General features: G+C 46.8%; 1 protein-coding gene and 1 pseudogene across 13 annotated transcripts in view; both read right to left on the bottom strand.

Annotated features, from left to right (window-relative positions):
- Positions 1-23350, bottom strand: part of LRRFIP2 (LRR binding FLII interacting protein 2) — a 276779-nt gene that overhangs the window by 20376 nt on the left and 233053 nt on the right. For all 13 annotated transcript variants that reach the window (XM_063922583.1, XM_063922587.1, XM_063922586.1 and 10 more), the window contains 5 exons: positions 20051-20183; positions 18472-18521; positions 18146-18266; positions 11528-11607; positions 4972-5076 (listed from right to left, as the gene is read on the bottom strand). In XM_063922583.1, coding sequence (XP_063778653.1) covers positions 4972-5076; positions 11528-11607; positions 18146-18266; positions 18472-18521; positions 20051-20183 — 489 coding nt within the window. The remainder of the gene's footprint in view (positions 1-4971; positions 5077-11527; positions 11608-18145; positions 18267-18471; positions 18522-20050; positions 20184-23350) is intronic.
- LOC134931099 (5S ribosomal RNA) lies at positions 22348-22466 on the bottom strand (annotated as a pseudogene).

Here is a 23350-nt window from a genome sequence, read left to right as displayed (position 1 = left end):
CTCTTCGCAATGGTGGCAGCGGAAAAACCCTGGAATATTTGGCGGCCCCCTAAGGTGTCTGAATTTTTAGATTCTCTGGCAGCTCTCATGATGCGTTCCTTGACTGTAAAGAAATGCACACGGAGGAGGGTATCTTTAGGGAGGTCAGAGGAAACTGTGCGTGGCCGGGGGAGGCGGTGGATACGGTCAATCAGGAGCTCCGCGGTATCCGCAGCAGGTGGAGCTTCCTGAAGAGGGCGATGGCATAGGGTTCGAGTTCAGAATTAGTGACAGAATCGGGGATGCCCCTCATCTTAATGTTGTTCCGTCGAGATCTGTCCTCCATGTCAGCTAACTTAGACCGGAATTGGTCCATCTCCTGTTGTTGACGATCATGGGAGGTGATCATCTCGTTGTGGGAGGCGACCAGTTCTTCCACCTTGCGTTCTAAGTGGTCGGTCCTGTCCCCGATTGCCACCAGCTCGGTTTTGACCTCACGAACAGCAGAGGTCAGGTCTTTAGAGAGTTCCGATTTAAAGGCGGAGAGAATCTGGCAAAGAGACTTCACAGTCAAGGGTGCATCAGAATCGCAATCAACTCCGGAGACCGTGAGCATGGATGGCAGACCAGTCGACAGCACAGGGTCTGGCACAGTGGGCGGGGGGATTCTTTGTAGAGGGGAGATTTGGAGTGGTTTAGGGGGGGGGGGGGGGGAGGATATTTTGGAAGGCGCTGGGTCTTTGTTCTTTTTGGGAGGCATCGTTCATCAGTAGAAGTGAAGGCAGTGGAGAGTGAACGGGCGCCTTAACTCCGCTGGGTCCGGTCAAAGGTGAAGCGTGACACAGGTGTACTCAGCCACAGTAGGTCAGGAACATGTCGATTAGGCAAACATGAGTGGCGGTGGAAGCAGAGCAAGTACACTCACATTATGGAGAGTTCGCAATCATAGGACGGCAGGGTCGTAGGGGAGCCAACTTGAGAGTGTGGACAGACACATAAATAGCTGGCGCAGTACAAGGCAGATAAATCAGGAAACAAGTGTGGGGAGGCTATTTTAAGTTGTAGAAACTCCCAGGTCCCTGGGAGCTCATAGAAAGCCCAGCCTGCCCGTTCAGCCCGCAGGCCACGGCCAGAGAATGCTCTTTATTTATTATGTATTTATTCTCTTCTTTTTTTTGTTTTGTTCCTTTTTTGACTAAATTAATGCAGCTGGAGAGGTCCCAGACAGTGTCCAGGAAATGTATTAATCACAGGGCACCCCCTCAGTCAGAGGCTGAATCTAAACAGATGCCTGAGTCCCAAGCAGGTAGTGAGGGCTCCACGAGGTGCTTTGCCAGCACACAAGATGGCGCCGCCGGGTCTCCGAGTAGGCCTTCCGCTGCCCAGGCTCCCGGAGGCTGTTACCAGATCAGCCGGGAGCGGGCACAGCAGCGCGCGGGTCACGCGGGCCGGGGTCCCCCGTCCAGGCGCCGCTCAGCGGAAGAGGCCGCCGCAGCAGGAGAGGAGAGCTCGCCCGTCACCGGCCCTCCACAGCGCGGCGCGATGTCAGGCGGGCGCCACTCCGAGGTAATGAGGGCAGCAGGCAGCACTCACCGGGGGAAGAAGGCAGAGGGTATCTGGTGGTGGACCATGCACACAGGCGATGAGCGGGGGGGTGGGGTGGCGCCCTCCGTGCCGGAATCCAATCACTTCCCTCAGGGCCACATGTAAATCAAGGTCTGGGCTTCAGGGGGGTCAGCAGGCCGCAACCCGCAAGGGTGTAGGAGACACCCGCCGGCTCCGCAGACCGTGCTGCCCAGTGTAGGGGTTCCCCAGATGATAGAGGGTTGTCCCCAAAGTGCAGCTAGGTGCCTATAGCAATGTGTCCAAGGCAGGAGCTCTAGGGAGACACGTCTGCCTAGTTCTGCAGCCAAGCCACGCCCCCGATAAAAAATATTTTTTACTGGAATGATCACTTAATATAGATACAACACACTGCCACTCCAAAAGGTCTCGAATTCCAGCTTGTACCCCTGAGATACTACTTGAAGGATCCAGGGATCCACCTGTGAGCGAGCCCACTGATCGATTAAATTTTTGAGGCGGCCCCCCACCGTACCTGGCTATGCCTGTGGAGCCCCCGCGTCATGCGGTGGACTCAGAGGAAGCGGGGGAAGAATTTTGATTCTGGGAACTGGCTGACTGGTGCAGCTTTTTCCTTTGACCCGCTTGCTTTTCTGAAGCCGAAAGGACTGTACCTGATAATACAGTGCTTTTCTTAGGCTGTGAGGAAACCTGAGGTAAAAATTTTTCATCCCAGCTGTTGCTGTGGATACGAGGTCCCAGAGACCATCCCCAAACAATTCCTCGCCCTTATAAGGCTCTATGTGCCTTTTAAAGTCAGCATCACCTGTCCAGTGTCGGGTCTCTAATACCCTCCTGACAGAATGGACATTGCAATAATTCTGGATGCCAGCCGGCAAAATATCCCTCTGTGCATCCCTCATATATAAGACGACGTCTTATTGTTTGAAAGGGTTACAGACCCCGCTGCAGCAGCACTATCTGCAGGTCTCAGTCTAGAACCTGAGTGTGTAAATACAGACTTCAGGATAGCCTCCTGCTATTTATCAGCAGGTATCTTCAAAGTGGCCGTATCCTAAGACGGCAGTGCCACCTTTTTTGACAAACGTGTGAGCGCTTTATCCCCCCTAGGGGATATCTCCCAGCGTAACTTATCCTCTGGCGGGAAAGGGTACGCCATCAGTAACTTTTTAGAAATTACCAGTTTCTTATCGGGGGAACCCACGCTTTTTCACACTTCATTCACTCATTTGATGGGGGAACAAAACACCGCCTGCTTTTTCTCCCCACACATAAAACCCTTTTTTAGTGGTACTTGGGTTAATGTCAGAAATGTGTAACACATTTTTTATTGCCGAGATCATGTAACGGATGTTCCTAGTGGATTGTGTATATGTCTCAACCTCGTCGACACTGGAGTCAGACTCCGTGTCGACATCTGTGTCTGCCATCTGAGGGAGCGGGCGTTTTTGAGCCCCTGATGGCCTTTGAGACGCCTGGGCAGGCGCGGGCTGAGAAGCCGGCTGTCCCATAACTGTTACGTCATCCAGCCTTTTATGTAAGGAGTTGACACTGTCGGTTAATACCTTCCACCTATCCATCCACTCTGGTGTCGGCCCACAGGGGGCGACATCCCATTTTCAGCATCTGCTCCGCCTCCACATAAGCCTCCTTATCAAACATGTCGACACAGCCGTACCGACACACCGCACACACACAGGGAATGCTCTGACTGAGGACAGGACCCCACACAGCCCTTTGGGGAGACAGAGAGAGAGTATGCCAGCACACACCAGAGCGCTATATACTGTAGGGATAAACACTATCACTGAGTGAATTTTCCCCTATAGCTGCTTGTATAAACAATATTGCGCCTAAATTTAGTGCCCCCCCTCTTTTTTTAACCCTTTGAGTCTGAAAACTACAGGGGAGAGCCTGGGGAGCTGTCTTCCAGCTACACTGTGAAGAGAAAATGGCGCCAGTGTGCCGAGGGAGATAGCTCCGCCCCTTTTTCGCAGACTTTTCTCCCGCTTTTTTATGGAATCTGGCAGGGGTAATTATCACATATATAGCCTCTGGGGCTATATATTGTGATTATTTTGCCAGCCAAGGTGTTTTTATTGCTGCTCAGGGCGCCCCCCCCCCCCCCAACGCCCTGCACCCTCAGTGACCGGAGTGTGAAGTGTGCATGAGGAGCAATGGCGCACAGCTGCAGTGCTGTGCGCTACCTTGGTGAAGACTGAAGTCTTCTGCCGCCTATTTTCCGGACCATCTTCATGCTTCTGGCTCTGTAAGGGGGACGGCGGCGCGGCTCCGGGAACGAACACCAAGGACGGGTCCTGCGGTCGATCCCTCTGGAGCTAATGGTGTCCAGTAGCCTAAGAAGCCCAAGCTAGCTGCAAGCAGGTAGGTTCGCTTCTTCTCCCCTTAGTCCCTCGTTGCAGTGAGCCTGTTGCCAGCAGGTCTCACTGTAAAATAAAAAACCTAATTTTAAACTTTCTTTCTAGAAGCTCAGGAGAGCCCCTAGTGTGCATCCAGCTCGGGCCGGGCACAGAAATCTAACTGAGGTCTGGAGGAGGGGCATAGAGGGAGGAGCCAGTGCACACCAGATAGTACCTAATCTTTCTTTTAGAGTGCCCAGTCTCCTGCGGAGCCCGTCTATTCCCCATGGTCCTTACAAAGTTCCCAGCATCCACTAGGACGTCAGAGAAAATTTGATCCTATTTATTTGAAATATTCATCTTATACTACGTAAGTGGGACTACTTCAGTTTCTCCACTATCCAATCATTATAAATGGTACACACGTGTAAACTGATCATGCAGACTGATCCATAGCTACAGTATAACAGAGAACAGAAGACTTCCTTTGTATCTGCTGATCTATACCTGATATAAAAGAGTTTTCCGCCATATTCCTTATACTGACAACCTAACTTATACACTGTGCACTACTGTTTTCTTTTTTTTCCATGTCTTGGGTTTATCATCGGCACATGGAAAGAACAAATTTGTTGAGTGCATTATATTTAAACATAATTTGTTTTCACTTGGTTAGTAACAGCACAACACCAAACTACGCTATCTCTTCTTGGTATTTCTGTGCTGGACTATCTACCACAATGAAGTCATCTCTAGAGTTGGTAGCTTCATCTGTCCTGGCAGCGAATTAGTCTATCACCAAAGGACTTCGCAAGTTGTTCTTTTGTTATTTGGAGGTGGTTGTATATTTTTTAGTGCTTCAGATTAGACAAGGAATTAAAAAATGTCAAGAAATGAACTTTAATTAATGAACCTTGCTGGCAGAAATGAGTAGATTGTATTTACCTTTGTTAGGAGCTTTCACATAATTTTGAAACAAAAGTAAAAAGTGGTGCCAATTAAATATGGATTCCAGTTGTAGAGATAATTAATCATGTCAGGTAATTACCTCTCTTTGAAGTCTTCTTTTTTCCGCTTTTAGTTCATCTTCTACTTTTTCTGCATTTTCTGCTGCAGTTTTATATCGGACCACTTGTCCTTCAAGTCTAAGAACCTATATAACAGCAGAGAAAACAGAAAAGCAATTCATGTTAATATACAATTAACAAAGGACATTTATAGCAACATACGTCATTGTACATGTAAAAATAAGATTTTACTCACCGGTAAATCTATTTCTCGTAGTCCGTAGTGGATGCTGGGAACTCCGAAAGGACCATGGGGAATAGCGGCTCCGCAGGAGACTGGGCACAACTAAAGAAAGCTTTTAGGTCACCTGGTGTGCACTGGCTCCTCCCACTATGACCCTCCTCCAAGCCTCAGTTAGGACACTGTGCCCGGACGAGCTGACATAATAAGGAAGGATTTTGAATCCCGGGTAAGACTCTTACCAGCCACACTGTATAACTCGTGATACTATACCCAGTTTAACAGTATGAAAAACAACTGAGCCTCTCAACAGATGGCTCAACAATAACCCTTTAGTTAACAGTAACTATGTACAAGTATTGCAGACAATCCGCACTTGGGACGGGCGCCCAGCATCCACTACGGACTACGAGAAATAGATTTACCGGTGAGTAAAATCTTATTTTCTCTGACGTCCTAGTGGATGCTGGGAACTCCGAAAGGACCATGGGGATTATACCAAAGCTCCCAAACGGGCGGGAGAGTGCGGATGACTCTGCAGCACCGAATGAGAGAACTCAAGGTCCTCCTCAGCCAGGGTATCAAATCTGTAGAATTTTGCAAACGTGTTTGCCCCTGACCAAGTAGCAGCTCGGCAAAGTTGTAAAGCCGAGACCCCTCGGGCAGCCGCCCAAGATGAGCCCACCTTCCTTGTGGAATGGGCTTTTACTGATTTAGGATGCGGCAGTCCAGCCGCAGAATGCGCCTGCTGAATTGTGCTACAAATCCAGCGAGCAATAGTCTGCTTAGAAGCAGGAGCACCCAGCTTGTTGGGTGCATACAGGATAAATAGCAAGTCAGTTTTCCTGACTCCAGCCGTCCTGGAAACATACATTTTCAAGGCCCTGACAACGTCCAGCAACTTGGAATCCTCCAAGTCCCTAGTAGCCGCAGGCACCACAATAGGTTGGTTCAAGTGAAAAGCTGATACCACCTTAGGGAGAAACTGAGGACGAGTCCTCAATTCTGCCCTATCCATATGGAAAATCAGATAAGGGCTTTTACATGACAAAGCTGCCAATTCTGACACACGCCTGGCCGAAGCCAAGGCCAATAACATGACCACTTTCCACGTGAGATATTTTAGATCCACGGTTTTAAGTGGCTCAAACCAATGTGATTTTAAGAAACTCAACACCACGTTGAGATCCCAAGGTGCCACTGGAGGCACAAACGGGGGCTGAATATGCAGCACTCCCTTCACAAACGTCTGAACTTCAGGTAGTGAAGCCAGTTCTTTCTGGAAGAAAATCAACAGAGCCGAGATCTGTACCTTAATGGAGCCTAATTTCAGGCCCATAGTCACTCCTGCTTGTAGGAAATGCAGAAATCGACCTAGTTGAAATTCCTCTGTTGGGGCCTTTTTGGCCTCACACCAAGCAACATATTTCCGCCATATGCAGTGATAATGCTTTGCAGTTACATCTTTCCTGGCTTTAATCAGCGTAGGAATGACCTCCTCCGGAATGCCCTTTTCCCTTAGGATCCGGCGTTCAACCGCCATGCCGTCAAACGCAGCCGCGGTAAGTCTTGGAACAGACAGGGCCCCTGCTGCAGCAGGTCCTGTCTGAGCGGCAGAGGCCATGGGTCCTCTGAGATCATCTCTTGAAGTTCCGGGTACCACGCTCGTCTTGGCCAATCCGGAACCACGAGTATTGTTCTTACTCCTCGTTTTCTTATTATTCTCAGTACCCTTGGTATGAGAGGCAGAGGAGGGAACACATAAACTGACTGGTACACCCATGGTGTCACTAGAGCGTCCACAGCTATCGCCTGAGGGTCCCTTGACCTGGCGCAATATCTCTCTAGTTTTTTGTTTAGGCGGGACGCCATCATGTCCACTTGTGGACGTTCCCATCGATTTACAATCAGCGTGAAGACTTCTGGATGAAGTCCCCACTCTCCCGGGTGGAGGTCGTGCCTGCTGAGAAAGTCTGCTTCCCAGTTGTCCACTCCCGGAATGAACACTGCTGACAGTGCTAGTACGTGATTTTCCGCCCATCGGAGAATCCTTGGGGCTTCTGCCATTGCCATCCTGCTTCTTGTGCCGCCCTGTCGATTTACATGGGCGACTGCCGTGATGTTGTCTGACTGGATCAGTACTGGCTGGTGCAGAAGCAGGGATTTTGCCTGACTTAGGGCGTTGTAAATGGCCCTTAGTTCCAGAATATTTATGTGTAGGGAAGTCTCCTGACTCGACCATAGTCCTTGGAAGTTTCTTCCCTGTGTGACTGCCCCCCAGCCCCGAAGGCTGGCATCCGTGGTCACCAGGACCCAGTCCTGTATGCCGAATCTGCGGCCCTCTAGAAGATGAGCACTCTGCAGCCACCACAGCAGAGACACCCTGGTTCTTGGAGACAGGGTTATTAGGCGATGCATCTGAAGATGCGATCCGGACCATTGGTCCAACAGGTCCCACTGAAAGATTCTGGCATGGAACCTGCCGAAAGGAATTGCTTCGTAAGAAGCCACCATCTTTCCCAGGACCCGCGTGCAGTGATGCACCGATACCTGTTTCGGTTTCAGGAGGTTTCTGACTAGAGATGACAGCTCCTTGGCTTTTTCCTCCGGGAGAAACACTTTTTTCTGGACTGTGTCCAGGATCATACCCAGGAACAGTAGACGTGTCGTCGGAACCAGCTGTGATTTTGGAATATTCAGAATCCAACCGTGCTGGTGTAGCACCTCCTGAGATAGTGCTACTCCCACCAACAACTGCTCCTTGGACCTCGCCTTTATTAGGAGATCGTCCAAGTACGGGATAATTAAAACTCCCTTTCTTCGAAGGAGTATCATCATTTCCGCCATTACTTTGGTAAACACCCTCGGTGCCGTGGAGAGTCCAAACGGCAGCGTCTGGAATTGGTAATGGCAATCCTTTACCACAAATCTGAGGTACTCCTGGTGAGGATAGTAAATGGGGACATGCAGGTAAGCATCCTTGATGTCCAGGGATACCATGTAATCCCCCTCGTCCAAGCTTGCAATAACCGCCCTGAGCGATTCCATCTTGAACTTGAATTTTTTTATGTATGTGTTCAAAGATTTCAAATTTAAAATGGGTCTCACCGAACCGTCCGGTTTCGGTACCACAAACAGTGTGGAATAGTAACCCCGTCCTTGTTGAAGTAGGGGCACCTTGACTATCACCTGCTGGGAATACAGCTTGTGAATTGCCTCTAGCACAGCCTCCCTGCCTGAGGGAGTTGTCGGCAAGGCAGATTTTAGGAACCGGTGGGGTGGAGACGCCTCGAATTCCAGTTTGTACCCTTGAGATACTATTTGCAGGATCCAGGGATCCACCTGTGAGCGAGCCCACTGATCGCTGAAATTTTTGAGGCGGCCCCCCACCGTACCTGGCTCCGCCTGTGGAGCCCCACCGTCATGCGGCGGACTTGGAAGAAGCGGGGGAGGACTTTTGCTCCTGGGAACCTGCTGTTTGTTGCAGCCTTTTTCCCCTACCTCTGCCTCTGGACAGAAAGGACCCGCCTTTTCCACGCCTGTTTTTCTGAGTCCGAAAGGACTGTACCTGATAAAACGGCGCCTTTTTAGGCTGTGAGGGAACATGGGGTAAAAATGCTGACTTCCCAGCAGTTGCTGTGGAAACTAGGTCCGAGAGACCATCCCCGAATAACTCCTCACCCTTATAAGGCAAAACTTCCATGTGCCTTTTTGAATCTGCATCCCCTGTCCACTGGCGAGTCCATAAGCCTCTCCTAGCAGAAATGGACAGTGCACTTATTTTAGATGCCAGCCGGCAGATCTCCCTCTGTGCATCTCTCATGTATAAGACTGAGTCTTTTATATGCTCTATGGTTAGCAGAATAGTGTCCCTGTCTAGGGTGTCAATATTTTCTGACAGGGAATCTGACCACGCAGCGGCAGCACTGCACATCCATGCTGACGCAATAGCAGGTCTAAGTATAATGCCTGAGTGTGTATATACAGACTTCAGGATAGCCTCCTGCTTTCTATCAGCAGGTTCCTTGAGGGCGGCCGTATCCGGAGACGGTAGTGCCACCTTTTTAGACAAACGTGTGAGCGCTTTATCCACCCTAGGTGGTGTCTCCCAACGTGACCTATCCTCTGGCGGGAAAGGGAACGCCATTAGTAACTTCTTAGAGATTACCAATCTTTTATCAGGGAAAGCCCACGCTTCTTCACACACTTCATTTAATTCTTCTGATGGGGGAAAGACTACGGGTAGTTTTTTCTCCCCAAACATAATACCCTTTTTAGTGGTACCTGGGTTTTTATCAGAAATTTGTAACACCTCTTTCATTGCTTCAATCATGCAACGAATGGCCTTAGTGGACATTAGACTAGACTCATCGTTGTCGACACTGGTGTCAGTATCCGTGTCGACATCCGCGTCTGCCATCTGAGGTAGCGGGCGTTTTAGAGCCCCCGATGGCCTTTGAGACGCCTGGACAGGCACAAGCTGAGAAGCCGGCTGTCCCGCATTTGGCATGTCGTCAAATTTTTTGTGTAAGGAGTCGACACGTGCACGCAATTCCTTCCATAAGTCCATCCACTCAGGTGTCTGCCCCGCAGGGGGTGACATCCCTTCTATAGGCATCTGCTCCGCCTCCACATCATTATCCTCATCAAACATGTCGACACAGCCGTACCGACACACCGCACACACACAGGGAATGCTCTAACAGAGGACAGGACCCACAAAAGCCCTTTGGGGAGACAGAGTGAGAGTATGCCAGCACACACCAGAGCGCTATATAATGCAGGGACTAACTGAATTATGTCCCCTATAGCTGCTGTTATATATACTGCGCCTAAATTTAGTGCCCCCCCTCTCTTTTTTACCCTTTTCTGTAGTGTAGACTGCAGGGGAGAGCCAGGGAGCTTCCTTCCAGCGGAGCTGTGAGGGAGAAATGGCGCCAGTGTGCTGAAGGAGATAGCCCCGCCCCTTTTTCACGGACTATTCTCCCGCTTTTTTATGGATTCTGGCAGGGGTAATTATCACATATATAGCCTCTGGGGCTATATATTGTGGTATTTTTTGCCAGCCAAGGTCTTTTTATTGCTGCTCAGGGCGCCCCCCCCTAGCGCCCTGCACCCTCAGTGACCGGAGTGTGAAGTGTGTATGAGGAGCAATGGCGCACAGCTGCAGTGCTGTGCGCTACCTTGGTGAAGACTGATGTCTTCTGCCGCCGATTTTCCGGACCTCTTCTTACTTCTGGCTCTGTAAGGGGGACGGCGGCGCAGCTCCGGGACCGAACACCAAGGCCAGTTCCATGCGGTCGGTCCCTCTGGAGCTAATGGTGTCCAGCAGCCTAAGAAGCCCAAGCTAGCTGCAAGCAGGTAGGTTCGCTTCTTCTCCCCTTAGTCCCTCGCTGCAGTGAGCCTGTTGCCAGCAGGTCTCACTGTAAAATAAAAAACCTAATTATATACTTTCTTTCTAGAAGCTCAGGAGAGCCCCTAGTGTGCATCCAACCTCGGCCGGGCACAAAATCTAACTGAGGCTTGGAGGAGGGTCATAGTGGGAGGAGCCAGTGCACACCAGGTGACCTTAAAGCTTTCTTTAGTTGTGCCCAGTCTCCTGCGGAGCCGCTATTCCCCATGGTCCTTTCGGAGTTCCCAGCATCCACTAGGACGTCAGAGAAACATAATTTACAATACAAATTTCTCTATAAAACAAGGTTACATGTGTTAGAAATAACCAATTCTAGCCTATAGGCAGGGGTACAGAGTGTATATATTGAGAGACAAACACAAACCACCATCTTCCCTATACCTAATGTTACTCCGCTTTACGCACTGCACTCTGTTATATTCCTTAGGCTTTTACTTTAATAACAATCACATGAGAAAAGGATAAAGCAAACAGAAGCAAACAAACCAGGCACGCACAAAAAGCTCATCTCTCTCACGGCAAAACAGCTCTAGGGAATTTCTCCATCATCTCTTTCTTTCACAGTCGTAATTTTATTTACAGTATTTTACATGTCCAACAATAAACTCAAATGAATTGAGTATTATAATTCATATTGCATTCTGTAGCATTTAGATTACAGTATAACAATATTAGAATTGACCTAACATGAACAGTATATGGCCACATAACTCCTCTGTAACGTTTAATATCATTATAATCTACACAAGACAGCTGCAAAGAGGCAATATTGACAAAATTATCATTTGTAACAAGGAACTCTCACACAGTTATGCACAGGAGGCTGTAGAGAAGTACAGGTTGTACTCCTAAGCAGAAACGGTGTATACAGTACTGTAACAGGTAGGAAGACTTCAAGCCAGTTGAGGTAGAGGGAGACTGGGTAGAGAATAGAAGTACTTACATTCTGTTCTAGAGTAGTTATATCTTGCTCTGCTTTTGAAAGTTTAAACTTGAATTCACTAATTTGTCTGTTGGCATCTCCTAGGTAAAACATCATTTGATTAGCAAAAACTATGTAACTGGGCGATCATAATGCAGTATTCCAAAGAAGCCTGTTTAAAGCTGGGTTTCATTTATTTAGCACTGAAAATGTGTAAATGTATTAACAAACTATGTAAGATCCATTGAGATTGGTTTCTTCAGTGCAGAGGCATACTGTATACACAGACTCTTGGATATGTACAAATAATCATAAAAGAAAAGTTACTATATACAGTTACAATATATAAAAAGCAATAAAATACATGCTATTGTATAATTAAGAATGAGATACTTTTGGGGGTCGATTGATGAGTTTATAAATTTAAAATCAGACCCAGAAAACGTGTCAGTTTGAACGATAAGAGGAAGGGGAGGACCGTGGTCAAATAGTATTTTTGGCAACATTTACACTTCTGTTATCTGTGATTTAAATACATTTACTTAACTTTTATATTGTAGAACATTATAATTGTTGGTAAAAAATAAGATTTTACTTACCGGTAAATCTATTTCTCGTAGTCCGTAGTGGATGCTGGGGACTCCGTAAGGACCATGGGGAATAGACGGGCTCCGCAGGAGACAGGGCACTTTAAGAAAGAATTAGGATACTGGTGTGCACTGGCTCCTCCCTCTATTCCCTCCTCCAGACCTCAGTTAAGGAAACTGTGCCTGGAAGAGCTGACAGTACAAGGAAAGGATTTTGGAATCCAGGGTAAGACTCACACCATGCAATTGTACTCTAGGTACCAAAGACAGCGCTTAGTGATACACAACAAAATATTATTAAAAATTAAAAGTAAAACAGATGTATGCAGACAGGTGTAAAGGATCAATCAATATTTATTTAATTTCTATTTGGTCGGTTACAAATGCTTTGTTACACATATAAGGGCATTTATGTGAACAAGTTAAAACATGACTGACTTGAAGCAAGCTGGGTGATCGTGTGCAGGGCACTAATAAGTAACCAGTGGTTGGTGGACCTATGTTTCCTGGGTATAAATGGTAAGTCTCTCCATTAATAGTTACCGATCCTGGTGGAACCAAATGTCACATTCCCTGGTGATGTCTCAGCATGAAGAGATTTCAACACACCGGTTGGGGGAAATAGGCTTTGATTAAGCTGCCCCTGGAAGTCAGCGAAACGCGTAAGGACCATACTAGTGGACCGTGTGGCACTACTATCCAGGACATTTGGACGGTGGACCTTCTTCAGAACAAGCCTGGGACTCTCTCTGACGACCTTTCCATTGCTAAACGGAGGACCTATTTCCCCCAACCGGTGTGTTGAAATCTCTTCATGCTGAGACATCACCAGGGAATGTGACATTTGGTTCCACCAGGATCGGTAACTATTAATGGAGAGACTTACCATTTATACCCAGGAAACATAGGTCCACCAACCACTGGTTACTTATTAGTGCCCTGCATACGATCACCCAGCTTGCTTCAAGTCAGTCATGTTTTAACTTGTTCACATAAATGCCCTTATATGTGTAACAAAGCATTTTTAACCGACCAAATAGAAATTAAATAAATATTGATTGATCCTTTACACCTGTCTGCATACATCTGTTTTACTTTTTAATAATATTTTGTTGTGTATCACTAAGCGCTGTCTTTGGTACCTAGAGTACAATTGCATATTGTGTTCAGTTTGGAGTGACGTTCCAATTTTTTTCAGCTGCTAGAGGAGAATCAACTCTGTCAAGCGCGTGGCTCACCCACTCTTGCGAGTGAGGTTAAGTTTTTATCTTCTATTGCATAAGACTCATACCAGCCACACCAATCACACCGTATAACTCGTGATAAACTTACCCAGTTAATAGCATGAACAACAACAGAGCATCAGATACCCCTGATGCAACCATAACATAACCCTTATTTAAGCAATAACTATATACAAGTATTGCAGAAGAAGTCCGCACTTGGGACGGGCGCCCAGCATCCACTACGGACTACGAGAAATAGATTTACCGGTAAGTAAAATCTTATTTTCTCTAACGTCCTAGTGGATGCTGGGGACTCCGTAAGGACCATGGGGATTATACCAAAGCTCCCAAACGGGCGGGAGAGTGCGGATGACTCTGCAGCACCCAATGAGCAAACACAAGGTCCTCCTCAGCCAGGGTATCAAACTTGTAGAACTTTGCAAAGGTGTTTGAACCCGACCAAGTAGCCGCTCGGCAAAGCTGTAATGCCGAGACCCCTCGGGCAGCCGCCCAAGAAGAGCCCACCTTCCTAGTGGAATGGGCTTTTACTGATTTTGGAAGCGGCAAGCCAGCCGCAGAATGAGCCTGCTGAATCGTGTTACAGATCCAGCGAGCAATAGTTTGCTTTGAAGCAGGAGCACCCAGCTTGTTGGATGCATACAGGATAAACAGCGACTCAGTTTTCCTGACTCTAGCCGTTCTGGCTACATAAACCTTCAAAGCCCTGACTACATCTAGTAACTCGGAATCCTCCAAGTCACGAGTAGCCACAGGCACCACAATAGGTTGGTTCATATGAAAAGATGACACCACTTTTGGCAGAAATTGTGGACGAGTCCGCAATTCTGCCCTGTCCATATGGAAAACCAGATAGGGGCTTTTATGTGACAAAGCCGCCAATTCTGACACACGCCTAGCCGAAGCCAAGGCTAATAGCATGACCACCTTCCACGTGAGATATTTTAACTCCACGGTTTTAAGTGGCTCAAACCAGTGTGATTTCAGGAAACTCAACACCACGTTAAGATCCCAAGGTGCCACTGGAGGCACAAACGGGGGCTGAATATGCAGCACTCCCTTTACAAACGTCTGAACTTCAGGAAGAGAAGCCAGTCCTTTTTGAAAGAAAATGGATAGGGCCGAAATCTGGACCTTAATGGACCCCAATTTAAGGCCCAAAGTCACTCCCGACTGTAGGAAGTGAAGGAAACAGCCCAGCTGGAATTCCTCTGTAGGGGCATTCCTGGCCTCGCACCAAGCAACATATTTTCGCCATATACGGTGCTAATGCTTAGCCGTCACGTCCTTCCTAGCCTTTATTAGCGTAGGAATAACCTCATCCGGAATGCCTTTTTCTGCTAGGATCCGGCGTTCAACCGCCATGCCGTCAAACGCAGCCACGGTAAGTCTTGGAACAGACAGGGCCCCTGCTGCAACAGATCCTGCCTTAGAGGCAGAGGCCATGGGTCCTCTGTGAGCATTTCTTGTAGCTCTGGATACCAAGTCCTTCTTGGCCAATCCGGAACAATGAGTATTGTTCTCACTCCTCTTTTTCCTATGATTCTCAGCACCTTGGGTATGAGAGGAAGAGGAGGAAACACATAAACCGACTGAAACACCCACGGTGTCACCAGTGCGTCTACAGCTATCGCCTGAGGGTCTCTTGACCTGGCGCAATACCTCTGTAGCTTTTTGTTGAGGCGGGACGCCATCATGTCCACCTGTGGCAGTTCCCATCGCCTTGCAATCTGCGTGAAGACTTCCACTCTCCCGGGTGGAGGTCGTGCCTGCTGAGGAAGTCTGCTTCCCAGTTGTCCACTCCCGGAATGAACACTGCTGACAGTGCTCGTACGTGATTCTCCGCCCATCGAAGAATTCTGGTGGCTTCCGCTATCGCCACCCTGCTCCTTGTGCTGCCTTGGCGGTTTACATGAGCCACTGCGGTGATGTTGTCTGATTGAATCAGCACCGATTGGTCGCGAAGCAGGGTCTCCGCTTGACTTAGGGCGTTGTATATGGCCCTTAGTTCCAGGATGTTGATGTGAAGGCAAGTCTCCTGACTTGACCACAGACCCTGGAAATTTCTTCCCTGTGTGACTGCCCCCCACCCTTGGAGGCTTGCATCCGTGGTCACCAGGACCCAGTCCTGAATGCCGAATCTGCGGCCCTCGAGAAGGTGAGCACTCTACAGCCACCACAGAAGAGACACCCTGGCCCTGGGGGATAGGGTGATCAGCCGATGCATCTGTAGATGCGATCCGGACCACTTGTCCAACAGATCCCATTAAAAGGTCCTCGCATGGAACCTGCCGAAGGGAATGGCCTCGTATGACGCCACCATCTTTCCCAGGACTCTCGTGCAGTGATGCACCGACACCTGTTTTGGTTTTAAGAGGTCTCTGACCAGTGTCATGAGTTCCTGCGCCTTCTCCGTCGGGAGAAAAACCTTCTTCTGGTCTGTGTCCAGAATCATGCCCAGGAAGGGCAGACGCATCATAGGAATCAGCTGCGACTTTGGAATATTCAGAATCCAGCCGTGCTGTTGTAACACTTCCCGAGAGCGTGCTACACTGATCAGCAACTGCTCTCTGGACCTCGCCTTTATGAGGAGATCGTCCAAGTATGGGATAATTGTGACTCCTTGCTTTCGCAGGAGCACCATCATTTCTGCCATTACCTTGGTAAATATTCTCGGTGCCGTGGACAGACCAAACGGCAACGTCTGGAATTGGTAATGACAATCCTGTACCACAAATCTGAGGTACTCCTGATGAGGTGGATAAATGGGGACATGAAGGTAAGCATCCTTTATGTCTAGAGACATCATAAAATCCCCCTCCTACAGGCTTGCGATGACCGCTCTGAGCGATTCCATCTTTAACTTGAACCTTTTCAGGTATATATTCAGGGATTTTAAATTCAATATGGGTCTGACCGAACCGTCCGGTTTCGGTACCACAAACATTGTCGAATAGTAACCCCTTCCCTGTTGAAGGAGGGGAACCTTTACCACCACCTGCTGGAGATACAAATTGTGAATTGCAGCTAACACTATTTCCCTCTCTATGGGGGAAGTTGGCAGGGCCGATTTGAGGTAACGGTGAGGGGGCATCACTTCGAATTCCAGTTTGTATCCCTGAGACACAATCTCTATAGCCCAGGGATCCACCTGTGAGTGAACCCACTTGTGGCTGAAATTTCGGAGACGCGCCCCCACAGGGCCTGGCTCCGCCTGTGGAGCCCCAGCGTCATGCGGTGGATTTAGTGGAAGCCGGGGAGGACTTCTGTTCCTGGGAACTAGCTGTACTGTGCAGCTTCTTTCCTCTACCCCTGCCTCTGGCAAGAAAGGACGCACCTCGGACTTTCTTGCCTTTCTGTGAGCGAAAGGACTGCATTTGGTAATACGGTGCTTTCTTAGGTTGTGAGGGAATATATGGCAAAAAATTTGACTTTCCAGCCGTAGCTGTGGAGACCAGATCCGAGAGACCGTCCCCAAACTATTCCTCACCCTTATAAGGTAAAACCTCCATGTGCTTTTTTGAGTCGGCATCGCCTGTCCATTGCCGAGTCCACAGGACCGTTCTGGCAGAAATCGACATAGCATTTATTCTAGAGCCCAGTAGGCTAATGTCTCTTTGGGCATCTCTCATTTGAAGACAGTTCCCCCACAAGGCCTTTTGGAGAGACAGAGAGAGAGTATGCCAGCACACACCCCAGCGCTATATGACCCAGGAATCACACAGTAACTTAGTGTTAACCCAGTAGCTGCTGTATATCAGTTTTTGCGCCAAATGTACGCTCTTTCTACCGTGATTCTGCAGGGGAGAGCCTGGGGAGCTTCCTCTCAGCGGAGCTGTGGAGAGAAAATGGCGCTGGTAAGTGATGAGGAAGAAGCCCCGCCCCCTCAGCGGCGGGCTTCTGTCCCGCGTTTTGTGTGTAAAATAATGGCGGGGGCTCATGCATATATATAGTGACCAACTGTATATATGCTGCTTTTTACCATGAGGTTCCCAATTGCTGCCCAGGGCGCCCGCCCCCCCCCCCCCCCCCCACGCCCTACAGTGACCGGAGTGTGTGGGTTTAGTGTGGGAGCAATGGAGCACAGCTGCAGTGCTGTGCGCTACCTCAGATGAAGACTGGAGTCTTCTGCCGCCGATTTCGAAGTCTTCTTGCTTCTCACGCCGGCTTCTGTCTTCTGGCTCTGCAAGGGGGACGGCGGCGCGGCTCCGGGATTGGACGACCAAGGGTGCGTTCCTGTGTACGATCCCTCTGGCGTTCCTGTGTACGATCCCTCTGGAGCTAATGGTGTCCAGTAACCTAAGAAGCAGGACCTATCTTCTAGTGAGTAGGGCTGCTTCTCTCCCCTCAGTCCCACGTAGCAGAGAGTCTGTTGCCAGCAGATCTCTATGAAAATAAAAAAACTAACAAAATACTTTCTTTTTAGCAAGCTCAGGAGAGCTCACTAAGGTGCACCCAGCTCGTCCGGGCACAGATTCTAACTGAGGTCTGGAGGAGGGACATAGAGGGAGGAGCCAGTGCACACCAGTATCCTAATTCTTTCTTAAAGTGCCATGTCTCCTGCGGAGCCCGTCTATTCCCCATGGTCCTTACAGAGTCCCCAGCATCCACTAGGACGTTAGAGAAATATTAATACAAAATATACTACCAAAATATCCACACAATTGTAAATATAAAAAAGATCAATATCTAGGCTACTGTAGTCTACTACTGTAGTCAATAGTACCTATTGATCTATAAAAGTCTGCTAATTGCTCGGAATTTGCATAGTAGGTACAGTACATTTGCAGACACAAATGGGCACATACTTTGCATTTCAATAAGTTGTAGGTCTGAACCGTTTTCTGGTCCAGCAGAATCCGTCATCGTAGTGTCGTTTCTCGTATTTTTGTGCCGCTCTTCGTCTAGTTGCAACTTTAACTTTCTGATCTGTGAGACAATGAAACAAGATCAGATTAGTGTAATGTTATACACACTTTCAGCATTCTTCTCACCCATGTAACATCAAAAAACATGCTGCAATGGAAGTCTATGCTGGATCAAAACAAAGAAGTGTTACAATTTAAAAAATGTAATGAGTATAAAACGTATGTTAAATTGTAAGAACACTGATATAAGAACAGGAAAGGCTTACCTGTGATACCAACTCGTCCTTCTCTTCAGCCAGTTTCCGTAGCCTCACATCTAAAATAAACAAGCTGCTATTAGCAAAACTTTACTAGAAATGATTGACAGGACTCCCCCACCAGTAATCTGTGCCATTGTTTGGGGTACACTGCCGCTTCCAATATCTACTCTGTCTGTGTATTCCTGCTGGTCTCCATCCACTCCATCACATTATGACATTCTCCGGAATATACAGTATGCAGTCCTGCCCAGCCTCATGTAATTACATCAGGATAGGTCACTCTCTCCCACAAGATCAGCACCCTCTCAATCTTCAGCTGCTGTGAACATTCTGATGATCTCATTAGATATTATTGTTTCTATCACCACCAAGTACAGTAATAAGACCATAGTTTAAATGCACTGGTTCTAAATGAATTATTGAGCACCAACTATTTGCTGGAGCAGCAGACTTCTATCGCTTGCATCCTTCAATGCCACATCTGAAAAGCTTACACAAAGAAAAAGTGGCAGCATAATCTAGAATGTGGTCACTGCAGATGTATGGATAGATGCATTCAATTTGATAACATGACAATATATATTTAATAATATACAGCCATGTGCCAAACAGAATACAGTATTTTAATACTGTACCTTGAATTCAGTATATACGTATAATATACACAATCCTTACATAAATATATTTTTCTTCTAAATTTTATATGTAAATACGCTATGGAAAAACTGATGATCAACCACTGAGCTCAATTCAATTAAGCAAGTTGTTGTTGCATGTGAACACTGGCAATGACATTGAAACTCACCCCCCTCACCACAGATTTGTAGATTTTTATATCCAGCCCTTTGTAGGCTCTTCAGTGGCTGCACATGTCTTATAAAATAAAATTCAAGTCCACTACACAGTCACCACAATTGAAGATATCTCTCAATATTCAATGGTAATACTGTACAGGCCATTTCACCGGTCTAATTTTTCTCACTGACTTTAGACGCACACCCTTGATCAGTAACAACTGCATTCCTTGACACAAGGCCTACACTTCGCCTGTCAACTAGTCTACAATGGCCACCCATGGTGCGCCGATGAAACAATTCAACCAAAGCGTGTACTAATATAAACTTAGTGCACAACTCTTTTCATTCTCCACAAACTTTTAGCTCTCATGTCCAAGCTTTCCCGTTCTTCTGGGAACAATTTCCACTAGAACATGGCTGCAGGTATTCCCATCTAGCTCTGTGAAGTCAAGATTTCAAGACTGTATGCTTGATTGCACACACCTATTAGCAACAGGGCTGGCTGGAATGGCCAAACACGATAAGCAGAACGTGTGTTTACATACTTTTTGCCATGTAGTGTACAATATATAACTATTAACCGCGATTCAAAGAGCTCATCCTCACTGGTGTTTATTACAAGAGTTTATAACTAGTAAAATGCAGTGGGCATAACTTGATGACACGGATTATGCCATTAAGTGAGCAAGGAATACACCCTTGAGTGTTTACCCCACTTGATAATGAATGTGGCGGGCGCAGACTAAAGCCATTTCAAATCACAAAACATGCTTATAGTTCCCATTTACCAAGAGGTCCTTCTCCTGCAGATTCCAACACTTGTGCAGCTTCTTGGGATACAACAGTTATTGCTCCAACCATTGGCTCATGGTTTATATCACCATTAGGCATACCATCAGGAATAATAACTAAGCCGTGTTTCTGAAACAAACAACATTAAAGAAAAAATGACTTATGTGACAATTTGTAAAGCCACCAACACATTACATAACATAACATTTCTAACGTCTTAAACAGTCAACCGCTATCCTAAAGTCATGTTTAGAGGATTTCTGTCAGTGGTACTAGGTGGGATATTTACTGACCCAGTGAAATAGATTAAGTCACATGTGCATGATTATAGAAATCCTCATGACATGTTGGTGGTACTTGAGAACCCCTGGGGGATTATGTAATAGCCTGCAAGCTGGTGAGTCTGCCTGCACTTTTAAAGAGGCACATTTACGAGGCAAAACCAAACATGGTTGCAGCTTTAAAAATACGGGCGCGATTCCCGCACAGCTTGCAGGCTATTACATAAGTCCCCTGGTCTTGACTAACAACTTAAGGTCTATGAGCAATTAGTAGCAGGTCTTAACTAATAAAAGGGATATTACTAACATTTTGTTTCATTAAAACACTTTTTTATGGACAGGTTTAATTTCAAGCATGTTTTACATAGTGTATTGTGTGCTATTTGGTGGCTAAAACATCCAAACATGTCAAGTTGCCTGTGGAAACAGACTCGCACACGGTCCCTGCTGCCCCTATCTGCGTCACATAGCACCTCTGTCTAACATCCGCAGAGGAGCTACAGTATAGGACAATGGAGCAGCAGACACTCTACGGGGGAATCCAATCAGCCATGCTGTTTGCTGTGCAGGGAATGGCTCCAGGTTTCAAGCCCAGAGCGTTTCAATAAAATATTATTTTCGCCCTGTGGTAAACACAGGGTTAATTTGCGCTAACCCATAAATTCTGCATAACACTGTGACTGGCTAATACCAAATACACAAATATACTGCAGTTTGCAGTATTTGTGACTAAGTAAAAAAAAAAATGAAAATTAAAAAATGAAACTTAAAATATTTTATCGTGTTTGTGAATTTGGCTCACTAATGGTCAAAAACTGGGTTTTCAAGCTAGTTAAACGAACCAAATGAAGACCATGGGAGATATCAACACTCTTAAAATAGGATTTTGTTACCTACCGGTAAAGCCTTTTCTCGTAGTCCTTAGGGGATACTGGGGAATGCTTACTACAATGTGGTATAGATGGGTCCGCTGGAGCCGGTGCACTTTAAAGAAATCTTCAACTGACTGTGTGATGGCTCCTCCCCTCTATGCCCCCTCCCACAGCTCAGTCTAGAAAAACTGTGCCCGAAGGAGACGGAACATACTTTGAGAGGAGGAAGAAACAGAACAGAACGAGAAAAAACATAACCAGCACAACAAGAAGAATTAGAAGGGACAGCAAAAAGCTGATCCAAAAACCAGAAACGGATAGGAAAGCTGATCCAACAATCTGTCACACAAGAACTTACCTTTTGCAGGAAAATTTACTAAGCACAGAGGTATCCCCTATGGGCTGCGAGAAAAGGCATCCATAGGGGATACTGGGGAATGCTTATTACAATGGGGACGTATGACTAGACAAAGGGCGATCGGGCACCGGTCAAATTAGTGCTGCATTGATACTAGAGAACCAAAATTTGGACAATTAAACACTCCAAAATGGGAAAAAGAAGAAAAAAAAACATGTTTTTTACTTCGATAGATAACGTTGTCCTACTTGGTGGTGCGCCCAGAGCCAGAGAGTACATATACTAGAAAGAAGGGAGAAAAAGAAGGCTCTTGTGTGGGCGCACTCTTAGAAAGAAAGGAAAATTCCTATAACATATAGAAAGAGATACTTAAAACATAACTTTTAATATTGACGTTTATAATGAAAATACCCATATAGATGATCCATAACAAAGAAAAAGTATAATAATAAGAGTTTTTAAAAATGTTCTGGTCTGTTTAATCACAATTCGTGATTGGAATGGTTGTAGACATTTGATCGTCTTACCCCCATTTCCCCTGACCAGTACAGAATATCTGTATTGATGGAACCAAGGAGTGGTCATAAGAATTATTTGATAAGTATGTCCCACTAGGGCTACTTAATTCGAAGATAGGTAGTCTCCTGCATTCAACAGGGCCTGACTTTCGGACGTAAGCCACAAAAAATAGGTTGTAAGCCTTAAATAAAGAAAAGGAGGTGAGAGTTAGTGGTGATACTGCTGTTGGCGTCGCAACTCATATATGGAGGGAAATGGTCCCTGCTCTACAACACCGGGTATTCGCAGGAAGTCTCCTCTCCTGGTACTGACCCGGCCCAACGCTGTTTGGCTTCCAAGATCGGACGAGATCGGGCATTGGCAGCGTGGTATGATAGTAGAGAATTTTTATGATAGTACACCAATGAGAGTGCACCTATGTACGAAAATAGAAAAAAGAGAGAGAAAGAAAAGGAAGATGAAAACAGTATACACAAGGAAAGAGACAAATTAGTATAGTACAAATGGGTGGATCTGGGAACGCAGAAAGCAAATCCGCTTGGCATAGGTGTAATGCCGAGACTCCCCAGGCAGCTGCCCAACAGGAGGCCACTGACCTTGAAGAGTAGGCTGTAATGGAATGTGGTAGAGGCAAAGCAGCGGACAAATAAGCCTGTTGGATAGTGAGTCTGATCCAACGACCTATTGCCTGATTTCAAGCTGGGCAACCGATCTGGTTGGCACTGTACAAAATGAAAGGAGAATCTGACATTCCAATACGAGCAGTTCTTCGGACATAGATCTTCAGTGTTCTTACTACATCCAGTGATCTTGGAGCAGCTGAGACGTCATTAATGACCAGAACCACTACCGGTTGTTGATATGAAAAGCTGAAATAACCTTCAGTAAGATCTTCTGCTGAGTTCTGAGCTCTGTACTGTCAACGTGAAACAGAAGGTAGGGACTCTTGGCCGACAATGCCCCTAACTCTGATTAGATTGCTAATCCAAGGCTAACAGCATTAGTGTCTTCCACATAAGATACCTTTCATCTACCATTTGTAGTGGTTCAAACCAAGAAGATTGTGGGAAATCTAAAACCAGATTTAGATCCCAAGGTATCGGAGGTGGTACAAAAGGTGGTAGTATGTGAAGCACACCTTTGAGGAATGTCTGAACCTCTGGCAGCATGGCCAGTTGTTTCCGGAAAAGGATTGATAAAGCTGAAATCTGAACGTTTAGTGAGCTAAACTTAGGCCCACATCCACTCCTGACTGTAGGAAGCGTA

Source organism: Pseudophryne corroboree, chromosome 5 (genome assembly GCF_028390025.1).
Source record: "Pseudophryne corroboree isolate aPseCor3 chromosome 5, aPseCor3.hap2, whole genome shotgun sequence".
NCBI lineage: Eukaryota > Metazoa > Chordata > Amphibia > Anura > Myobatrachidae > Pseudophryne > Pseudophryne corroboree.
The sequence above is the reverse complement of the archived record's forward strand: the minus strand, read 5'-3'. Positions and strand labels throughout refer to the sequence as shown.